The following is an 18012-nucleotide window of genomic DNA, read 5'->3' as shown; positions in this document are numbered from 1 at the left end:
CCCTTCTGCATAGTGACTTTCTTCTTTGCAGCCTTAGTGTCCTGATTCCGCAATCCTGAAGATGCCTGGCAAGCTCCCTTCCTGTGCAAATGAAAATGGAATCCATAGATTCAAGGCAATGACTAGGTTTCAATAATAGCTTTTGGATACTTACGTACTCCTGCCAGTTTTGCTTAGAGATTAAAAGCTCCAGAGCCCTGTGTCCATAGGAGACTTCCAATGGTTGAATAAGGAGGAACAGAATGTCAGTCTGTCTCACATACTTCCTTCTTCCTTATTTTTTTTTGGCGATAAAGTGAGAATTTAATAATATCTATTACAATACTATTAGTAACAGAATGGGCAATGAAAATGAAAGTTTAACACTATTGAAACAGCCTTATAATGTATTCTAAAACTTTTATTCCCCAAGACCAAGACTGATTAATCCAGAATCCATGGATGGGCTTTGGGGAGCTGGGAACACACCCATTCCCTGAAAGTGCCTGCCAAATTGTGTGTGTGTTTGTGCGCCCAAGCATTCGTCTTGTGGAAAGCATCCATATTTGTATGTCTGATTATGTGAGCTCTTTTTACTTAATAAGTTTAACCACTGAGTTAAGCAAGTTAAATGACCTCCTACATGTTGTTTCTAGGGTTGGGGAGCAGAATACCACCGCCAAGATGTTACTAGCACCCCCTGCTGGATTGAGATCCACCTGCATGGCCCCCTCCAGTGGCTGGATAAAGTTCTCACTCAAATGGGTTCACCTCACAATCCCATTTCGTCTGTGTCTTAAACGCCTCAGGCTTCTGCCTCTTGAAAACTGTTGAGCCTTGCATGTACTTGAAGGATGGATGAGTCAGACACGATTGACAACTGACAAAGGAGCCTCGATAATACTTGACCTCTGTGACCAATTGTTGGATTCAGAAATTTAAAAACACACCAACAAAACACCTTGGTAACATACTGTTGATATCAAGAATCTGTTTAGTTTACATTGTAACATTCTGTTGTAAAAATCACCTAAAATGCATACTTTTAGCAGGACTTTGTGTATAGTTAAAGGAGAGATGGCCAAGCCAGGGACAAATCAATTGGAAGACTGGTCCTAAGAGATTCTTTTGTGTTTGGCACTTTAAGGTCATCGTTCGGCAGAAGTTTAGCATTAATAGTCTTTCTGGAGTGTGTTTTTATCAGGTTTAGAGCCCATGTGGAGTCTTCTTTTCATGGGTTTTCATAATATTTTAAAACTATTTGTTTAGTAATGGTTTTTTTTTTTTAAGTAATGGTTAATCTTGATGATATACATAGTAATCTTTCTAAAATTGTATGCTGACCATACTGCTGTCAGAATAATGTTAGGCATATGCTCTTTGCTAAATATATATGTACAGAATATTTGGAAGCTAAGAATTGATTAGACTAGTGGCTTTAGGAGTATTGGAGGGGGTGGGGGCGAGGGAAATGACAACTACAGATGTAGAATATACTGTAAAAATTCAGTTTGTTGCTTTAAAGAAAAAAACTGATATCTGAATTTTGCTGTGTTTCCATTTTTTAGAGATTTTTATCCTACTTTTTTTTTTTTTTTTTTTTTTTGGCATCTTCTAGTTCATTCGCTCCAAAAAAACAGTTATGCAGCTGGTTAATTCATGTAATTGTGAGAGCAAATGAATAATTCCTGCTATTCTGAAATTGACGGCAAAAATGTTTAAATACCAATTGTATGGAATGCTTGAATTTAATAAACAGTTTTTATGGAGTTTACAGTTCAGAAATAGGCTTTAATTCTCAAGTGAATTATTTGCCAAACCTAGTAACTCTGCTAACTATTTGGAGGATTTAAAGAACATCCCTGCTTAAATCCATTTTAGACTTTTAAAACTTTTTTGTACTATGTTTGGTTTTATTTTTCTTCTGCTAATCTTTTATATTCACTATGCTCTCGTACATTGAGTACTTTTATTCCAAAACTAGTGGGTTTTCTCTACTGGAAATTTTAAATAAACCTGTCATTATTGCTTACTTTGATTAAAAATTTGTTGTTTCCTTTTTTCACACACTAAATTTTATGATCCATAAGATTCACTACTCTTTAGAGGGATTTTCTCAAAGATTCTTTGCCAAACGTAACAAACTAAATCACTGCCATAGAGACAAGAATATTGAATCATGAAGAGAACAGAGTTGCTTTAAATCAGAAAAGAAAGGACATGTGGAACTTTAAAAATTAAGAAAGAGAAATTAGTAAAACCTGGAATTCCTAATCTAAATGTATAAGCTTTTTTATGTGATGAATTATAGCAGCAGCAATTATTGGTGGATGCCCTTCAGTCAACCAAAAGTATCCCCAATTTCTAAACTTCAGGTGAGATGCAAAGGTGGCTCTTGGAAGGACATAACGTTGGGGAGGAATGAGAGCCAAAACTGCAGCAAATCAAAATGATCACAGTGGGTCCTTAACGTCGTTTTGTTCAATGTCACTTTGTTATAATGTTGATGCAATGCTGTAGGAACTTAACTTTTGTTTATGTCAATTAATCTCTGGTAAAATTGTGTTCATTATGTGCCATTTTGCTTGACGTCACAGGACTTACTGACATTAAGTGAGGACTTGTACTTTTGCAATCTGCTTGGCCTGGGATCCTCTCTCTCCCATCCTCCACCTCATCCCCCTAAACAGAGTTTGCCTTCAAAGGATGCAGATTTGAAGGCTTCAGTTCTCTTTGGCCAAATAGATGCAACTTGTTCTCCTTGACGTTTTTATGTCTCTTTCCCAGAATTATTACCAGCCCCCCTTATTCCCTAAACTATGACTCAGCAGAAATGTCCGCTGCATCTTACTGTCTCCGAAAACATCATGGTGCAAATGGAGGAAACCCTGAATAGAAGACCTACATTATAACACAAATTCATGCGTGTCCCTGCTGGGTCACTCCGCGTCTGTGAACCTCCATTTTCCTTATCTGTAAAATGGAGATGATGTTGTGTTCTTACCACAAAGTTGAGGTGAGGATCTACTGGAATAAAAATATGTGTGAAAATACCTTGGAAATATAGCTGCATGTAAGTATAGGGTCACTGTTTTCTTGAACCCTCCCCTGTACTCTGTTTTTCCACTTACCTGCTACGTCATTCCTAGTACAGGTGATCTGGTTCGATGGTGGTGATTAGTGAGATATAATAAAAGAAGGATCAATAAATTTAGACTATTGGACTTTAACAGTAAGGTGTAACTGGAAATTGTCTGAAAATAAAGAGCTCAGGTCAGGATTTCTCACCCTTTTCCTCGTGAACAGCTATTGCACCGACCTTGATGAGATAGTTATGCCAGTTAATTGTGTGTGGCAATGCTGGTAGCTTGTAGATCTACCAGATAAAACCCCAAGATCATCCCATAGATTGAAACATACTAGATTGGGTCTTAGGAGCTTGCAGCATGGTGCATAAATAGCCCTTTTATGCTCAAAGGCAATTACTTGTATCTTTGGTAAGATCTTAGTGAAGACCATTGTCATCAGCCATAGGAAACCATTAAACCTGGAAGTTTTCAATTAAAGGAATGAAAAAGAGCAACTATATGAAAAAAAAAAAAAAGCTAGTTCAAACAAAACCAAGCAATGTGAACTGTTTCCTAGCAGATGTATTATCAGCAACTAAGAAATGACAGGGTGATAAGAAGTGGAGTGTTCTGGAGCCACCCTGGCCTCACTTTGTCAGCTGGTAGTAGTTGACCTCGAACAAGTTTCATGACTTCTCTGCACCTGTTTCCTCATCTGTGAGAATAGCGGCAATAAAGCCTATCTTATGACATAGCTCCATATAGATCATTTCTATAGATCATTTTCTTTTAATCAAAACAATACTTGCTTACTAAAGATTTTTAAAGTCCAGGAAAAACCAAAAGGAGAAATTAAACGTCACCTGTACTAATCCTCTATGATTAGTTTATCCTTGAACTAGGTGATTATGACAACTTAGTGTAGATATTTGGTGTGCTGTAGGAAATTCGGGTCCAAAGGTTAGTTTTAGTAGTTCCGTTTGTTAAGCAGTTGTTGGCACCAATCCCATGCCAGCCACTGTGCAAGGTGATAAAAGTGAGAAATCCTCAGACCTGCCCTCAAGGAGCCTGCGCTCTAATGAGACTAGACCAGCGGTTCTCAACCTGTGGGTCGTGACCCCTTTGGCGGTCGAATGACCCTTTCACAGGGGTCGCCTAAGACCATCCTGCATATCAGATATTTACATTACGATTCATAACAGTAGCAACATTACAGTTATGAAGTAGCAACGAAAATAATTTTATGGTTGGATCACAACATGAGGAACTGTATTTAAAGGGCCGGAAGGTTGAGAACCACTGGACTAGACAGTGACACACTACTGTGTCCGCAAGGGCACAGAAGGGATCATAAACTGGACCAGAAGAGGAAGGGAAGACTTTTCAGAGCTAAGTGTTAATGGTTAGTGTGCTAACTAGGAATCTTACAGGCAAGGGATGGGAAGGGGAAGATGTGTACCAGGCAGAATGTGGGAGAGCCTGGCATCTTTGGGAACAGTACTGCCGTCTACTGGGAGTGTTGGGCAACTAATGATGATGGTAAATGAAAGAACGGACGGGTGGGGGCCAGGTCATTAAGGATCTTGTGTATACTATTCTAAGGAATGGGATTCCTTTTCCCCCTAGGATTTTGGGTCTTAAAGATCTGAACCTAGAAATGGTTGAGGTCACCCGGGGATCAAACAGTACAGGGTCCAGGAGAGAATGGACAGTGAGGCACACATCCTATATAATAAAACTGTAATATGCAAATTAACCTTCACACCCTCACAAGATGGCTGCCTATGAGCAGGCTGGCAGTGGAGTTAGTGAGGGACAACCAAATGACTGAACAAGCAGGCTGCATGGGGCGACCAGGCTGGCAGGGAGGTTAGTGAGGAATGACAAACGACTGAAGAAGCAGGCTGTTTGGGGAGACCAGGCCAGCAGGAGGGTTGGGGGGGGGACAGTTGGGGGTGACCAGGTCATCAGGGAGGGCAGTTGGGGGTAACCAGGCTGGCAGGGGGGGGGTGTGCAGTTGGGGGTGACCAAGCTAGCATGGGGAGCAGTTGGGGGCAATTAGGCTGGCAGGGGGGGCAATTGGGAGTGACCTGGCCAGCAGCAGGGGGCAGTTAGGGTTGACCAGGCTGTCATGGGGGGAGTTAGGGGCGATCAGGCGGGCACACAGAGGCAGTGAGGGGTGATTAGGCCTGCAGGCAGGTGAGCGGTTAGGAGACAGTGCTCCAGGATTGTGAGAGGGATGTCCAAATGCCAGTTTAGGCCCAATCCCAGGGCCTAAACCGGCAGGCAGACATCGCCCAAGGGGTCCTGGATTGGAGAGGGTGCAGGCTGGGCTGAGGGGGACACCCCCCCCCCCCGATGCACGAATTTCCTGCACCAGGCCTCTAGGATAAGGAGCAAAGAGCAGCTAACAACATAGGAAGGAACCACAGACGCTAAGGGGAGAGTTTCAACAAGGGGGGCTTAACGAACAAGGTGAGCAGTATGGGATTGAAAAGGATGAGAATTTAGGAAAGGTTTACACTTGGTCATTAGGAAGTCTTGGTGAGGAGGAAATAGAGAGCATGGATTGTGGAGAGAGAAGTGGATGTGAAGGAAGGCGGTGTCAGAACAAAGATGAAGTGTGCTTCCGGAGTGAGGTCAGCCACTAAAAGGGGACTGAGGCTGGGCTGGGGACAATGGAACGGTCAAAGCCATTGCTGGGAAGAGAAGAGCCAACTAGCCATAGGCTGGAGATTGTGGAGAGCATCAGTAACACGGCTGAGGTGGGTGACATGGCCTCCAAATAGGCCCAATCTACATGGTTTTGTAATGGCTCTGTGGTTTGGGGTCAGGATCAGAGAAAAAGAATGTAAAATTTCTAGAGTTGAGGATTAACAACACAGTCCTGGGGAAATCCTAGGGGACTAACGATCATCATTGGAATGTAGGTCTATGTGGTTGAGACTAAGACGTGAGCTAAGGACAAGAAGCCAAACAGGAGTTGCAGGGAAGCTGAGATGAGAGCAAAGAGCACATTCAATGTGAATGACCCCAGCCTTCTCTCTTTACTTCACTCAGAGAAATTTCGAATTCTCAAAGACAATAAGTCCTGAGCCAAGACCCTCCATGAAGGGTGCTGATATGGTGCTGAGGTGTGAAGGTTATTCATTGGAGGAGAGAAGAATCAAGGAACCAAGAAGTAGGCTAAGAGGAGTTGTGGTTTTGCTCATCATTACATCACCAGATAGTACTTAACCCATAGTAGGCACTCCATACATAATGAATGAATGAATGGCATAGTCTAGCACAGCGGTTCTCAACCTGTGGGTCGCGACCCCTTTGGGGGTCGAACGACCCTTTCAGAGGGGTCGCCTAAGACCATCCTGCATATTAGATATTTACATTACGATTCATGACAGTAGCAACATTACAGTTATGAAGTAGCAACGAAAATAATTTTATGGTTGGGTCAAAACATGAGGAACTGTATTTAAAGGGCCAGAAGGTTGAGAACCACTGGTCTAGCGGCATGGACATGGAAGTCATTTAGGATGATGCAGAAGACACTGAAAGGTTACAGTGGAATTAGGGCAACGGAGAAGAAGATGCACAGTGGGGAAGAAACAAACCATCAAGAATCCAGGACTGAGCACGGCTCTGAAAAGGAAGGACACTGGAAAAGAAAGCCAGAGAGAAGCAGGAACATGTATCGATCCGCCCGGGAATCAGGAAAGGAGCGATGCGAAAGGTGAAGAGCTTCCTTCTCCCAGCGCTTGGCGGAGGCTGGTATTGTACCAGAGCTCCGTACTTTTCACAGATTTAACCTTATGCCAGCTGTGTCTTTTATTTATTTTTCTAAAGTATATTTCCATGGATTTTTTACAGAGAGGAAGGGAGAGTGATAGAGAGTTAGAAGCATCGATGAGAGAGAAACATCGATCAGCTGCCTCCTGCACACCTCCTACTGGGGATGTGCCCGCAACCAAGGTACATGCCCTCGACCGGAATCGAACCTGGGACCTTTCAGTCCGCAGGCCGATGCTCTGTCCACTGAGCCAAACCCATTAGGGCCCATCTGTGTCTTTTAAAGATGCTCTGTGGCCAGGGTTTGGGAAGGATTTCTGAAGACTTTCCAGCTCAGTCCGTAGTCTTTGTGATACAGTAAAATAGAGGAGGAAGCCAGGAAAGAGGACATGGGCATGGGGAGAAGAGGAGGAGGTTGGTGGAGCACAGCGGACGGAAAGCCGAGGCTCCCGAGAGTTTTCTTTCTCGTATTTCAGGTTACGGACCAGTTGCTTTCCCAGATCCTACCATGTCAGTAATCATGTCCATACTGACAATTACAAAACGGCCACAGGAATATGAAGTACAGCATAGGGAATATACTCAGAAATATTATGACTATGTATGGCGCCAGGTGGGTAGTAGGCTTAAAGGGGCATCAGTTTGTAAATTATATAAATGTCTAATTACTTTGCTGTACACCTGAAACTAATATAATATTGAATGTCAACTGTAATTGAAAAATAAAATTTGAAAAAAAAAAGTCTAAACTAAGGTCAGACTCAGCAAGCAGAATAAATGGAAGGCAGTGAGGCGGTCCCAGGGAGACGAGCAGGACAAGAATATGGCCATCCCCGCTGCTGTGGGATGTGGGGCAGGCTCCCCCTCTTCCAGAGCGCATGGAACCCCCGGAGCTGGAGAAGAGCACGTCTCTGCCAGCTCTAGGGACTTTTGGGGTATTTTCTGGGCTGATCCAATACCAGCTGAGTCACTGAGAACAGTCGGCATTTCTTAACAGACTATGTTTCATTTGTTGCCTGCATTGGGTCTACAGCATTTTCTTACACTAGCAGGACTTACTAATAAGAAGTAATTTGCCAAGTGCTTTGCAAATTATTGTACTAGACTTAACATTTTATTCCTATGAGGTTCCCCCAACATAGAAGAGGGACTGTTGGCCACAATGTGAATTGGTTTCTTTGTTACAAATACGTTTCTTGTTCAGGGAGAATTGGGGATTGTACAAATTATAGGCAGTTTACTGAAAAGTCTGTTTTTTATCGGGCCTGGTGACTGTGTAGCAGGTACAGTTTTATAACCGTCACGTGGTTTTTAAGGCAGTTGCCCCTCAGAGGGTGCTGCTGGGAAACCTCGGGCCTGCCGTTTCCAAGCACTGGAACCGACAACGTTGGATGGATCTGAAAGCGCGGTGCCAGCGACTGGGAGGCCCCAGTCCATCCGGGTCTGAATGTAGCACGAGAAGTAAAAGCCAGGGATCTGTTATAGTCAAAGGCTTGGGAGCAACTTCTCTAAGAAATCCTTTGTAAAAATCGGACAATTTGTAAATTCCTCCCTTGATCCAAAAAGAAATAGAGTAACACAGCTCCCATCATCCCTAAACTTAGAATAAGTTTTAAAAGGGAAAAATAAAGAAAAAATTGAGCCCTGTGACCCTTTATGTCTAGAGACACAGCGGTGAGAACATGAGAGAAAATTTCTTCTTTCGTTTGGCTGTGGGTCAGGTGGAGGCCAGAACAGAGTCGCCTCCACTGCATTTTCATGCCACGCAGATGTGATCGTTAAGAGTCTGGGTACCTGTTCTCCAGACTTGTTTTTTATGCTGGCTCATCACTTTTTAGGTGTGTCATCTGAGGCAAGTGAGTTAATGTGTGAGCTTTAGTCTCATTATCTGTAAAGTGAGAAAATACAATCACGCTCTCCCAGGTGTGTGATGGTGTGCTGCATACGAGATCCTTGGCACAGAGCCAGGCACACAGTAAGCACTTAATAGTGGCTTGCTTGCAATGATGATGACCGAGAGGGTTTAAAAATACAGGTCTAGTGACGTCTAATGAGTGGAGGTGGAGGATCCTCAGTAACGTTGGATAGTTATGCTAGATGACTCAAAACCCAGTACGAATGTTTTAAATCCCCACAGCAATGATAGTCAATACAGTAAAGAAAAATGCAGTGAGTCTGGCAAGAACAAAAACACACACACAAACAAAAAACAAACAAGCAATGCTCAGGGTGCAGCGTAGCAAATGGTAATAAAACATAAGCCTCGTCCATTTTCCCAGGCGCTTCCAACAAGAGTCCCATCCGCCGCTCCTTGACTGAAGAATCTTGGTCGGATTGTATTACTAGTTTTATCCTCTTACTAGGTACTTGTGCTTTATAGACTAGCTGCTCCTACCCTTGTGATTTCCGGTGTTAAAATAATTTCTTTATTCCTGGTTCCATCATGGGTTACTCTCCCTGGCATGTTTGCCACACCTGATCCCAGACCCGGACCAGCTCCCCCCATCAGTCTTAGAGCGCCATTAACCCCGAAGGGTTCCAGCTGTTTCTCAGTTCTTCCGTTCACACACATTTGACTTCATCTGGGGAAAGGACGCCCCACTGGAAATTCCCATCCGGGGTATGCCTTCGCCACAATGTTAGCTGTTGTCCTTCTGTGTGAGTCCACATTCCAAATTCTTGCTTATCCCTTTGCAGGCGAGGCGGCATTGGGTAGTGTAATTTTCTCTCCTCTGGTCAGGACATGGACGTACTAGGATATGATGTCTAACTGGGTGACCTGGTGGCCACTCTGCCCTGGGCGTCTGCCTAAATACACAGCAGATTCTACCATTTACAAGTCATCATATGTTAATCACTCATTTGTATCTAATAAAGGCCATTAGCTCACATCCCTACCAATTTTCCTACTCCACCCCTGTATTTGCCTAAATATATTTAGGAACTTTAATTAAGCATAGGTTCTTTTGAGAGGAAGGAGGCAAGAAAAGCCCATTTAATCTTTATAGGATATGTAATTCTGCTTAAACATAAGGCATTAAATGTAACACCACTAAGAAATATTTCTGAGCTAATCCCCACAGGACAGTAAAATGCCTTAAAATTTGAACCAGAGGGATGCCAATCCCTACTCAGCCATAAAAAAAGGTGGACCTACCTAGAGGGTATTATACTAAGTGAAAAAAATCAGTCAGAGAAAGACAAATACCACATGATTTCACTTATAGGAGGAATTTAAAGAACAATATAAATGGACAAACGAAACAGAAACATACTTATAGATACAGAGAACAAACTGATGGTTGCCAGATGGGAGGTAGGATTGGGGGACTGGGTGAGAAAGGTGAAGGGATTGAGAAGTACAAATTGGTAGTTACAGAATGGTCACAGGGATGGAAAGTACAGCATAGGGAATACAGTCAATAATATTGTAATAACTCTGTATGGTGCCAGGTGAGTACTGGAAACGTCAGGGGGATCACTTTGTAAAGTATATGACGGTCTAACAAGTAAGCTGCACACCTGAAACTAATACAAAATGATATTGGATGTCAACTGTAATTGAAACATAAAATAAAAAAAATACCAATCCCAATGGCTTGTGACATTGCTCTATCTTTAAGATGGGGGAGGGTTTTATATCCATTCCAGACGCTAGCTTCTGTCTTTCAGGAGACCGGGAGCAAGGTGAAGGAAGGAAGACAGAAAGGCTTTGAGCCAGAGACCTGCATCCATATTCGAGTCCCTGAACTCCCTCCCTGGTGATCTCTGTGACGTGCTCCAGGTCCTGTGAGGCTGGATTTTCTCACTGTGAAATGGGAGACATAGTCTTCAGGTATGATGTGAAGATTAGGAACCATTACGTAAAGTGCTGCCTGTCACCTGAGTTGATGCCCGATACATAGTAGTTGCCATTATTATGTTTGGTTAAGCTGGCAGGGTGATTTATTTTTTAATTAATATATGTCTATTTGGAAATTCATCGTAACTGCTTTCAAATTCAAAAACATTAAAGGTGCATGGTGTGAAAGTTCTAGCTCAATAAAACTAAATTTTAATTTAGAAAATGGAATCTATCAAATTCCCTTAGAAAATATAAAAGTGATTTTTAAACTGAAAAGCCTCAGTGCCTATTCTAAAGGTGACCAATAAATACTGGTTAATGGACTTCATCTGTGGTTTTGCATGAGCACACTATGTGGCCTGTCCTGAATCCAAACATTAATTACCACTTTCGTATCGTTGTTATGATAATCAAATGCCCTGGGAAATAGTTTGAAATTCATGAAAAAAGTACATCCTCATGTTTTGACAAATGGGTACAATGAGTTCCAAAAATTGGGTTCCTAAGCCAAAACCAATGTCATCATCAATCATTAAGTAGTCCCATTCAAATGGGTGTAAAACGTCAGTGTTCCTCTTACTGGAGTGAGTACTGGCGCGCCTCAGCTATGGGTGTGGGAAGCCCCGGCTCTCTCCTGCTGCCCTTTCTCTTCCAGGCTCCCACCCCCCACAAGGCCACCGCCTCCATTCTCCAATCCATGGAAAGAAAGAATGAGCAAGGTGAGGCCAGGCAAAGCATCTTGGTGCTAATATGTAAATAACATTCATAATTCGAGAACATGTAAAACTGTAAAGTGTTGCATTATGAAATCAAATGTTTAGATATTTGAACCAATATGGTGGCATGAGTGGCACCCATACTCACCATTTCAGAGACTGCAGATTAGTGCTGACCGAAAGTAACATTCACAACATTTGATAAGCTCTTCTTTTCCAATTAGGTGTATTTCTTACTAGTAGTTAGAGTCTATTTGTTGGCATTTGGGGTGGCGGTATAACAGCTCAAATTGGGGTTAAAAAGAAACATCATATTGAAAGGTCAGATGACTCCCAGCAAACATTGGTTACTAGAAAACAAATTATCTGCATCAAAAATTGGCATATAAACCCAGCCAGTGTGGCTCAGTGGTTGAGCGTTGACACATGAACCAGGAGGTCAGGGCACATGCCCAGGTTGCAGGCTTGATCCCCAGTAGGGGGCATGCAGAAGGCAGCCAATCAATGATTTTCTCTTATCATTGACTAGAGGCCCAGTGCACAAAATTCGTGCATGGGTAGGGTCCCTAGGCCTGGCAGGCAATCAGGGCCCATCAGGTTTCCCCCGCCCACACCCCCGCCTACCTGCCTCCTCCTTCCCTTCCTCCCTCAGTGCCCCACTGCCACCGCCTCTGGTCGCCCACCATGTTCCACGCTGCCCCCTGGTGGCCAGCGCAGGTCATAGCAAGCGATCAAACTCCCGGTCTCCTGGTCGAACTCCCGAGGGGACACTTTGCATATTAGCTTTTTATATATATAGATGTTTCTATCTCTCTCTCCCTCACCCTCTCTCTGAAGTTAATTTAAAAAAAAAACAACTCAAAAAAACTGGCATATAAGCATAGAGCTTAGGTGAGTAAAACTTTTATCTAGAGAGTATATACAAAGGGAGATGTGTAAAGAATGTTAACCTGCCTCCCCCCTCCATCCTCTCTAATGCATCCTACACCCTCTTTCTAAAATACCATCACATTTCTCAGCCCTGATGAAAATCCCTCAGTAAGTCCTTATCGATAGGTGACATGGGCGCCTGTCTCCTAGTGTCCCTGCACAGGCCCCAGCTCCAGTCGCACTGGAAAACGTGTCATCCTTACCCACAGCAACCACTCGCCTCACACAGCCTCCTTCTGAGAGGCCCTTCCACTGCGGCCTAGAAAATTCTAACTCATCATAAAAAGTGTTTGCGGCATCACCTCTTCTGGGTAGCCTCCTGACGTCTGTCTCAGGTGGCTCTGGGCGTCCCCCTCACTATGCTTCCATGGCACTCGAGGCATATCGGCTGTGGTAAGCCATAAACACTTCTACTCTAATCTTCTCCTTCTTTGCCTCCACTCAACCAGCAGCTGTTCCTTACAGGACTGAAACTCGTTTATCTTAGGATCTGCAGTATACCCGCGGGCTTGCAATGCAATAGGCACTCAGTAAAATGCTGGTCTGAATGAAAGAGGGAATGAATCTAAAGCTTCATAACTCTTCTTGCTGGAGGAAACTGATATCCTAGAAACTACAATTTTAAATTTCATTTTTATTTTTTTTTAGAGCTGGACACAATTCACTTTTTCCACAGAGGAGGCTCACTCTGAGCCGGAATGGGAGACCTGGACTTTCTTTCCTTGGATTCACAGGTTCCACTTCTTTAAAATATTGCTCAGCAAAAACACAGGTGATGCGTGACGGCAGGTGAATATTTACGCACGTTAAACCCAACAAGGTTTATCCAGGGTATTTGGGACCGTACCGCTACAATGGGGTTTCCAAGAGGGGATGATGTGGCCCCGCAGACAGTTGGGGGGGGAGAGCTGGAGGGACCAGGGAGAGCACGTGACGCACAGGTCCTCCGGTGGTCCATGCGTGGGCATTAGGGGTGGGGGGTGAGCCCCTGAAATTGCACATGACATGTTTTGTCTAAGTATTGAGGTGTGTGTTCCCTGGGGGTGGATGGGCCCATAGCGTTCATTAAAGCCTGAAAACTATCTGAAACCAATAAAAGGGTAAGATGTAGCCCAGGACCAACCCTTCCCTTTATGAAGGAAATGAGGCCCGGGCAGTTGGGTGGCCTGTGCCTGGCACCCAGTTCCCAGGGACCTTCCCCCGGCTGGCCCAGTTGACACCCCATCAGAGAAGCCTCATGCTTCTGGCAGTTTCCTCAGAAAGGCTTCTTAAACTGATGGCCGTGTTCCATGTGTCCTAAATTAAATATCATATCAAAGGGTACCCCTTCAGAACCGGGGTAAGGAATACGCGGCTTGCATTTGATCTCCGTTTTACACCAGATTACGTAACTGCTACGATTAAGTGCTATTGGATACTTTTCATTTTTTGCTCGACACACACTCCGGAGACACCTTTGAATTTAGTTTAAATTTGTCCTGCAGGTCAGAATGCACATTTTATAATAAAATTACTGCGCTGTGCTGGAGCTTTTAAAATGGCAGTTTCGTAGGTTCTTCGTGTCTAAAATGGTCATGGCTTGCTTTATTTATACATCAGCCAAGTTACTGAGCTCCTTTAAAGGGACTATGTATTTGTAACGTTGTTTTCTCTGTTGGAAATGACTGAGTTCCCTGGAAAATTCTCGTTTCGACTCCAAGTTTATGCCCTTTGGTTTGGAAGAGTGAGACAGAGGGGCTGTTTCTGTTTCCGGTGGAACTCGTCCCTCTTCGGTGCCTGCCTCCGTGCACTTGCTGACAAAGGGGACAGGACGGCCTATCATCAGGAGTGTTTTCTCGGCTCTGGAATAATAGCCAAGGAGAGCAGGAGGTGCTTCCCAGGCCGCACAGCTGCCCCTGCTGATGGTGATTCTACTTAGAGCTTGGGATTGTTGCTGAAAAAGTCTCATTCGGAGTGTTCCGTGGCGGGGTGAGGGAGGAAGCTCCCAGTGGCAGAAGAGCCCAATGACGTGACCACTATCATTATGAGACTGAGTTGGAGGTGGGGAGGGAGGGGGGGGGTGGGGGGGGTGGCGACCTGTCCCTCTCTAGGATTTCCTAAAGAAGACTGGCTCGTACAGAGGAAGAAAGGCCAGAGGGAAAATGAGAGGCACATGATGTAAATGCGGAGAAATAAAGCATTGGTGCTGTATACACAGTAGGGACAAATGCAGGACATGGCCGATGCAGAACAGAACCCAGGGAGCAGGAGGGGGCATGAAGGAGACATGAAAGCCCAGACCAAGGGCAAAGCAACACAGGGCAGAGGAGGAGCAGGAGTTCAGAGCTGATGGCAAAAGAGGACCAGGAAGAGTGGGAGGGGCAGCCAGCTTCCTGCTGTCTGCCCTCCACTCCCCACTCTCTCACTGGACCCTCCTCAGCCCATCCTGCACCTGCAAAGATACCCGAGGTACCCGCTTGCTGTCCCGCCTCTCCAAGCTCCCCTTGGAAGCATATTCCTCTCGCTTCCAATCATTCATTCATGTATGTGAGCATTTATTCAGCGAATGTTTGTTGAGAATGGCTTCTGGCAAGAGTCATGACTTCATCTATCTTGCCTTGGAGCAGGGCTGCCAGGAAATGGCGATGAGGAAGTGAAACCTGGGACTGTTCCAAGAGCCTTAATCACCTGCAGTGTGCAGTTACATCCTAATAGAACTGGGGTCACTGGCCAAACGGCCCCCTTTCCCCAGGCTCCTTCACACGGTTGCCGAGTCGCTGTTTCATCTGAACAGACTAGTCTGTATGTGTGAGTGGACAATTGGGTGCCAGGCAATTGGAGAAATGCCCTGTGATATTGATTAGGAGTTGGTTGTTATGTAATTACGTTATTATTGACCCATTTTCCACCGTTCTTCCCTAATCTCCAAGCCAGCTGTGTGTACTACCATGCCGATTGTTGTCCCACAAACCCCAACCCTGGGGGCTTCATTGAGAACACAGGCAGAAGACTGGGTGGTAATCCTGCATTCTCATTGGAAATAACATGATTCCTACAGTGCTCTCTTTTGTCTAACTTCCATCTTTTACATCTCTCATAGGGTCCTTTGTTTTTAAGATTTTTGCTTACAAATCAATTGTTTAACTTCTTTACAAAGGCAACATGCACATGATTGATTAACAGCTAAAGAATACAGACAGTCATAAAAATTACAAAGCAAAAATCCTGGACTCTGCTCTTCCCTTTCTTAATTTTGCTGCCCTGAGGCAACCATTGTTCCATCTGTGGTTTTGGGGTTTGTTTTGGTTGCCATCTCCACAGCTCTAAACAACAAGCTTCTACTTCTGTTTCTTGATTTATCTATTTTAGGCCTCATTTGTTGATTCCCTCCTGTGACATCCCCTTCTCGCCTCTTCCCAGGGATTCCTGCTTCCGTCAGTTTGCCCTCAACTTCTCCCAACCTTGTGGCCTGAACCTCTGTGTGTATAATGTTGAAGTTTCTGGCATTTAAACTGTATTCCACAGAGTCAGGTCTCCTGTGATTGGCCCACAGGTTGATTCTAAATATTCCAAGTCAATAGACACCATTTATATGATCATAAATCTGTAAATGGTATCTATCTAGAGCAGTGATTCTCAACCTTGGCTGCACATTAGAATCACCTGGGAATCTTTTTAAAATCCTGATTTCTGGGCCTCATCCTCCGGAAATTCTGTTTCTTTGTTATGGGGCGAGGCCACAACATTAGTAACAAAGAAACAGAATTTCCGAAGGATGGGGCCCAGAAATCAGGATTTTAAAAAGATTCCCAGGTGATTCTAATGTGCAGCCAAGGTTGAGAACCATTGATCTAGACTAGAGCCAGGTGGTGAGCTCGGATCACCCAGCCTCCTCTGTGGTTCCATGATCACAGCTGTGTCCTCCAATGGAAGATGATTTGAGAATAAAGTTTAAATGGATTCTCCTGTTGTGGGCTCTTCCATGTCACCAAAATCACATTTAACTTTAGTTTCCTTTTTATTTGGACCCCAACTTCCTGATAATGGGATTTTTTTTCTTATAGTTTCTGATTCCTTTTCTTTTGTATGCATGTAATGAGTTTTTTGATATGTCAACTTCCTAGGCTAGAGTCCTGTTCCTAAACTCTAGTGCTGCTGTAAAGGGATTGTAAAGGGATTTTGAAGATTTAGTTACAGTCCCTAATCAGCTGATTCTAAGTAAGGCCGATTAAACTGGGTGGGCTGAAGTTTTCCTCAAAGAAAAAGAAGAAATTCTCCTGTATATTGCAGCTTGAGCCTGTGCCTGGGGGGTCAAGCCTGCCATGACCTTCCCTTTCTGAGAACCTCGCCTATGGATTTCGGATTTGCAGAGTCAGCCCCATCGTCATGTGAGCCAGCCAATTCCTTGTAACAAAGCAATCATCCTATCTATCTACCTATCTATCTATCTATCATCTATCTATTAACTATCTATCTATCTATCTATCTATCATCTATCTATCATCTACCTACCTACCTACCTACCTACCTACCTTCTATCATCTCTAACTGGTTCTGATTTTCTCCTTCAACCCTTCTGTCCCTTTATTACATTTTCAACTTTTACCATGTCTTCATCATACTATTTAGTATACCAAATTCCTTTTTTTTTTTTTTTTTTCTGGAGCCCTCCCTCACGGAGCTGTTCCCCTTCCCCTCCAATCTACAGAAGTCACTCTCTAGGTCTGAACAGACACACTCCCAGGACTTTACCTTCACTGCTCTCATAGATCGAACTTATGTTTTCTGGATTCTATACTGTCCTCTTTGTTGGTTTAGGTCCTCATTTTGTCAGAGTGCAGCTAAAAGTTACTTCCTTTAAAAGAAATGAAGGTTAGTCCTAGCTGGTTTGGCTCAGTGGATAGAGCGTCGGCCTGCAGACTGAAGGCTCCCAGGTTCGATTCTGGGTTGGATTCTGGTCAAGGGAGTGTACCTTGGTTGCAGGCTCAATGCCCAGGCCTGTTTGGAGCACATGTGGGAGGCAACCAACTGATGTGTCTCTCTCACATTGATGTTTCTCTCTCTCTGCCTCTCCTCCTCCCTTCCACTCTCTCTGAAAAATCAATGGAAAAATATCCTCAGGTGAGAATTAACAAAAAAATATAAATAAATTAAAAAATGAAGGTTAGCCTGGCTGATGTTGCTCAGTGGTTGAGCATCAACCTATGAACCAGGAAGTCGTGGTTTGTTTCCTGGCCAGGGCACATGCTGGGCTTGCAGAATCCCCAGTAGGGAGCGTGAGGAGGCAACCAATCAATGTCTCTCATCATTGATGTTTCTCTCTCTCCCTCTACTTCCTCTTTGAAATCAATAAAAATATATTATAAAAAATGAAGGTTAACTTTGAAAAAATGTTTTGCTGTCCCCCTTGAGGGATAATTTGGGCACAGAATTCCAGGTTGAATATAATTTGTGCCAAAAACTTTGAAGGCACTGATAGAGTTATTTCTTGCTATGTAGGATTGCTGGTGAAAAACTGATGCCAACCTATTAGTTTTTTATGACCTGTTGTTGTTTTTTTCCACTGAAAGCTTTTGGGATCTTTTCTTTGTCAGGAAGACCCATTTTGGGCTTCTGACCTCCAGAACTGTTAAGACAATAAATTTGTGTTGCTTTAAGACACTAAATTTGTGATAACTTGTTACAGTGGCAATAGGAAACCAATACAGAT

At 43.8% G+C, this 18012-nt stretch overlaps 1 protein-coding gene across 3 annotated transcripts in view; it reads left to right on the top strand.

Annotated features, from left to right (window-relative positions):
* Nucleotides 1-2011, top strand: part of SMAD1 (SMAD family member 1) — a 68603-nt gene extending 66592 nt beyond the window's left edge. For all 3 annotated transcript variants that reach the window (XM_059697910.1, XM_059697913.1, XM_059697911.1), the window contains exon 7: nucleotides 636-2011. In XM_059697910.1, the coding sequence (XP_059553893.1) occupies nucleotides 636-779 (144 nt within the window). In that variant the 3' untranslated portion in view covers nucleotides 780-2011. The remainder of the gene's footprint in view (nucleotides 1-635) is intronic.
* The last annotated feature ends 16001 nt before the right edge of the window (nucleotides 2012-18012 follow it).

The sequence above is a fragment of the Myotis daubentonii genome, chromosome 5 (genome assembly GCF_963259705.1).
Source record: "Myotis daubentonii chromosome 5, mMyoDau2.1, whole genome shotgun sequence".
Classification (NCBI taxonomy): Eukaryota; Metazoa; Chordata; class Mammalia; order Chiroptera; family Vespertilionidae; genus Myotis; species Myotis daubentonii.
Note: the sequence above shows the minus strand (reverse complement) of the source record. Positions and strands in the feature narration are given on the sequence as shown.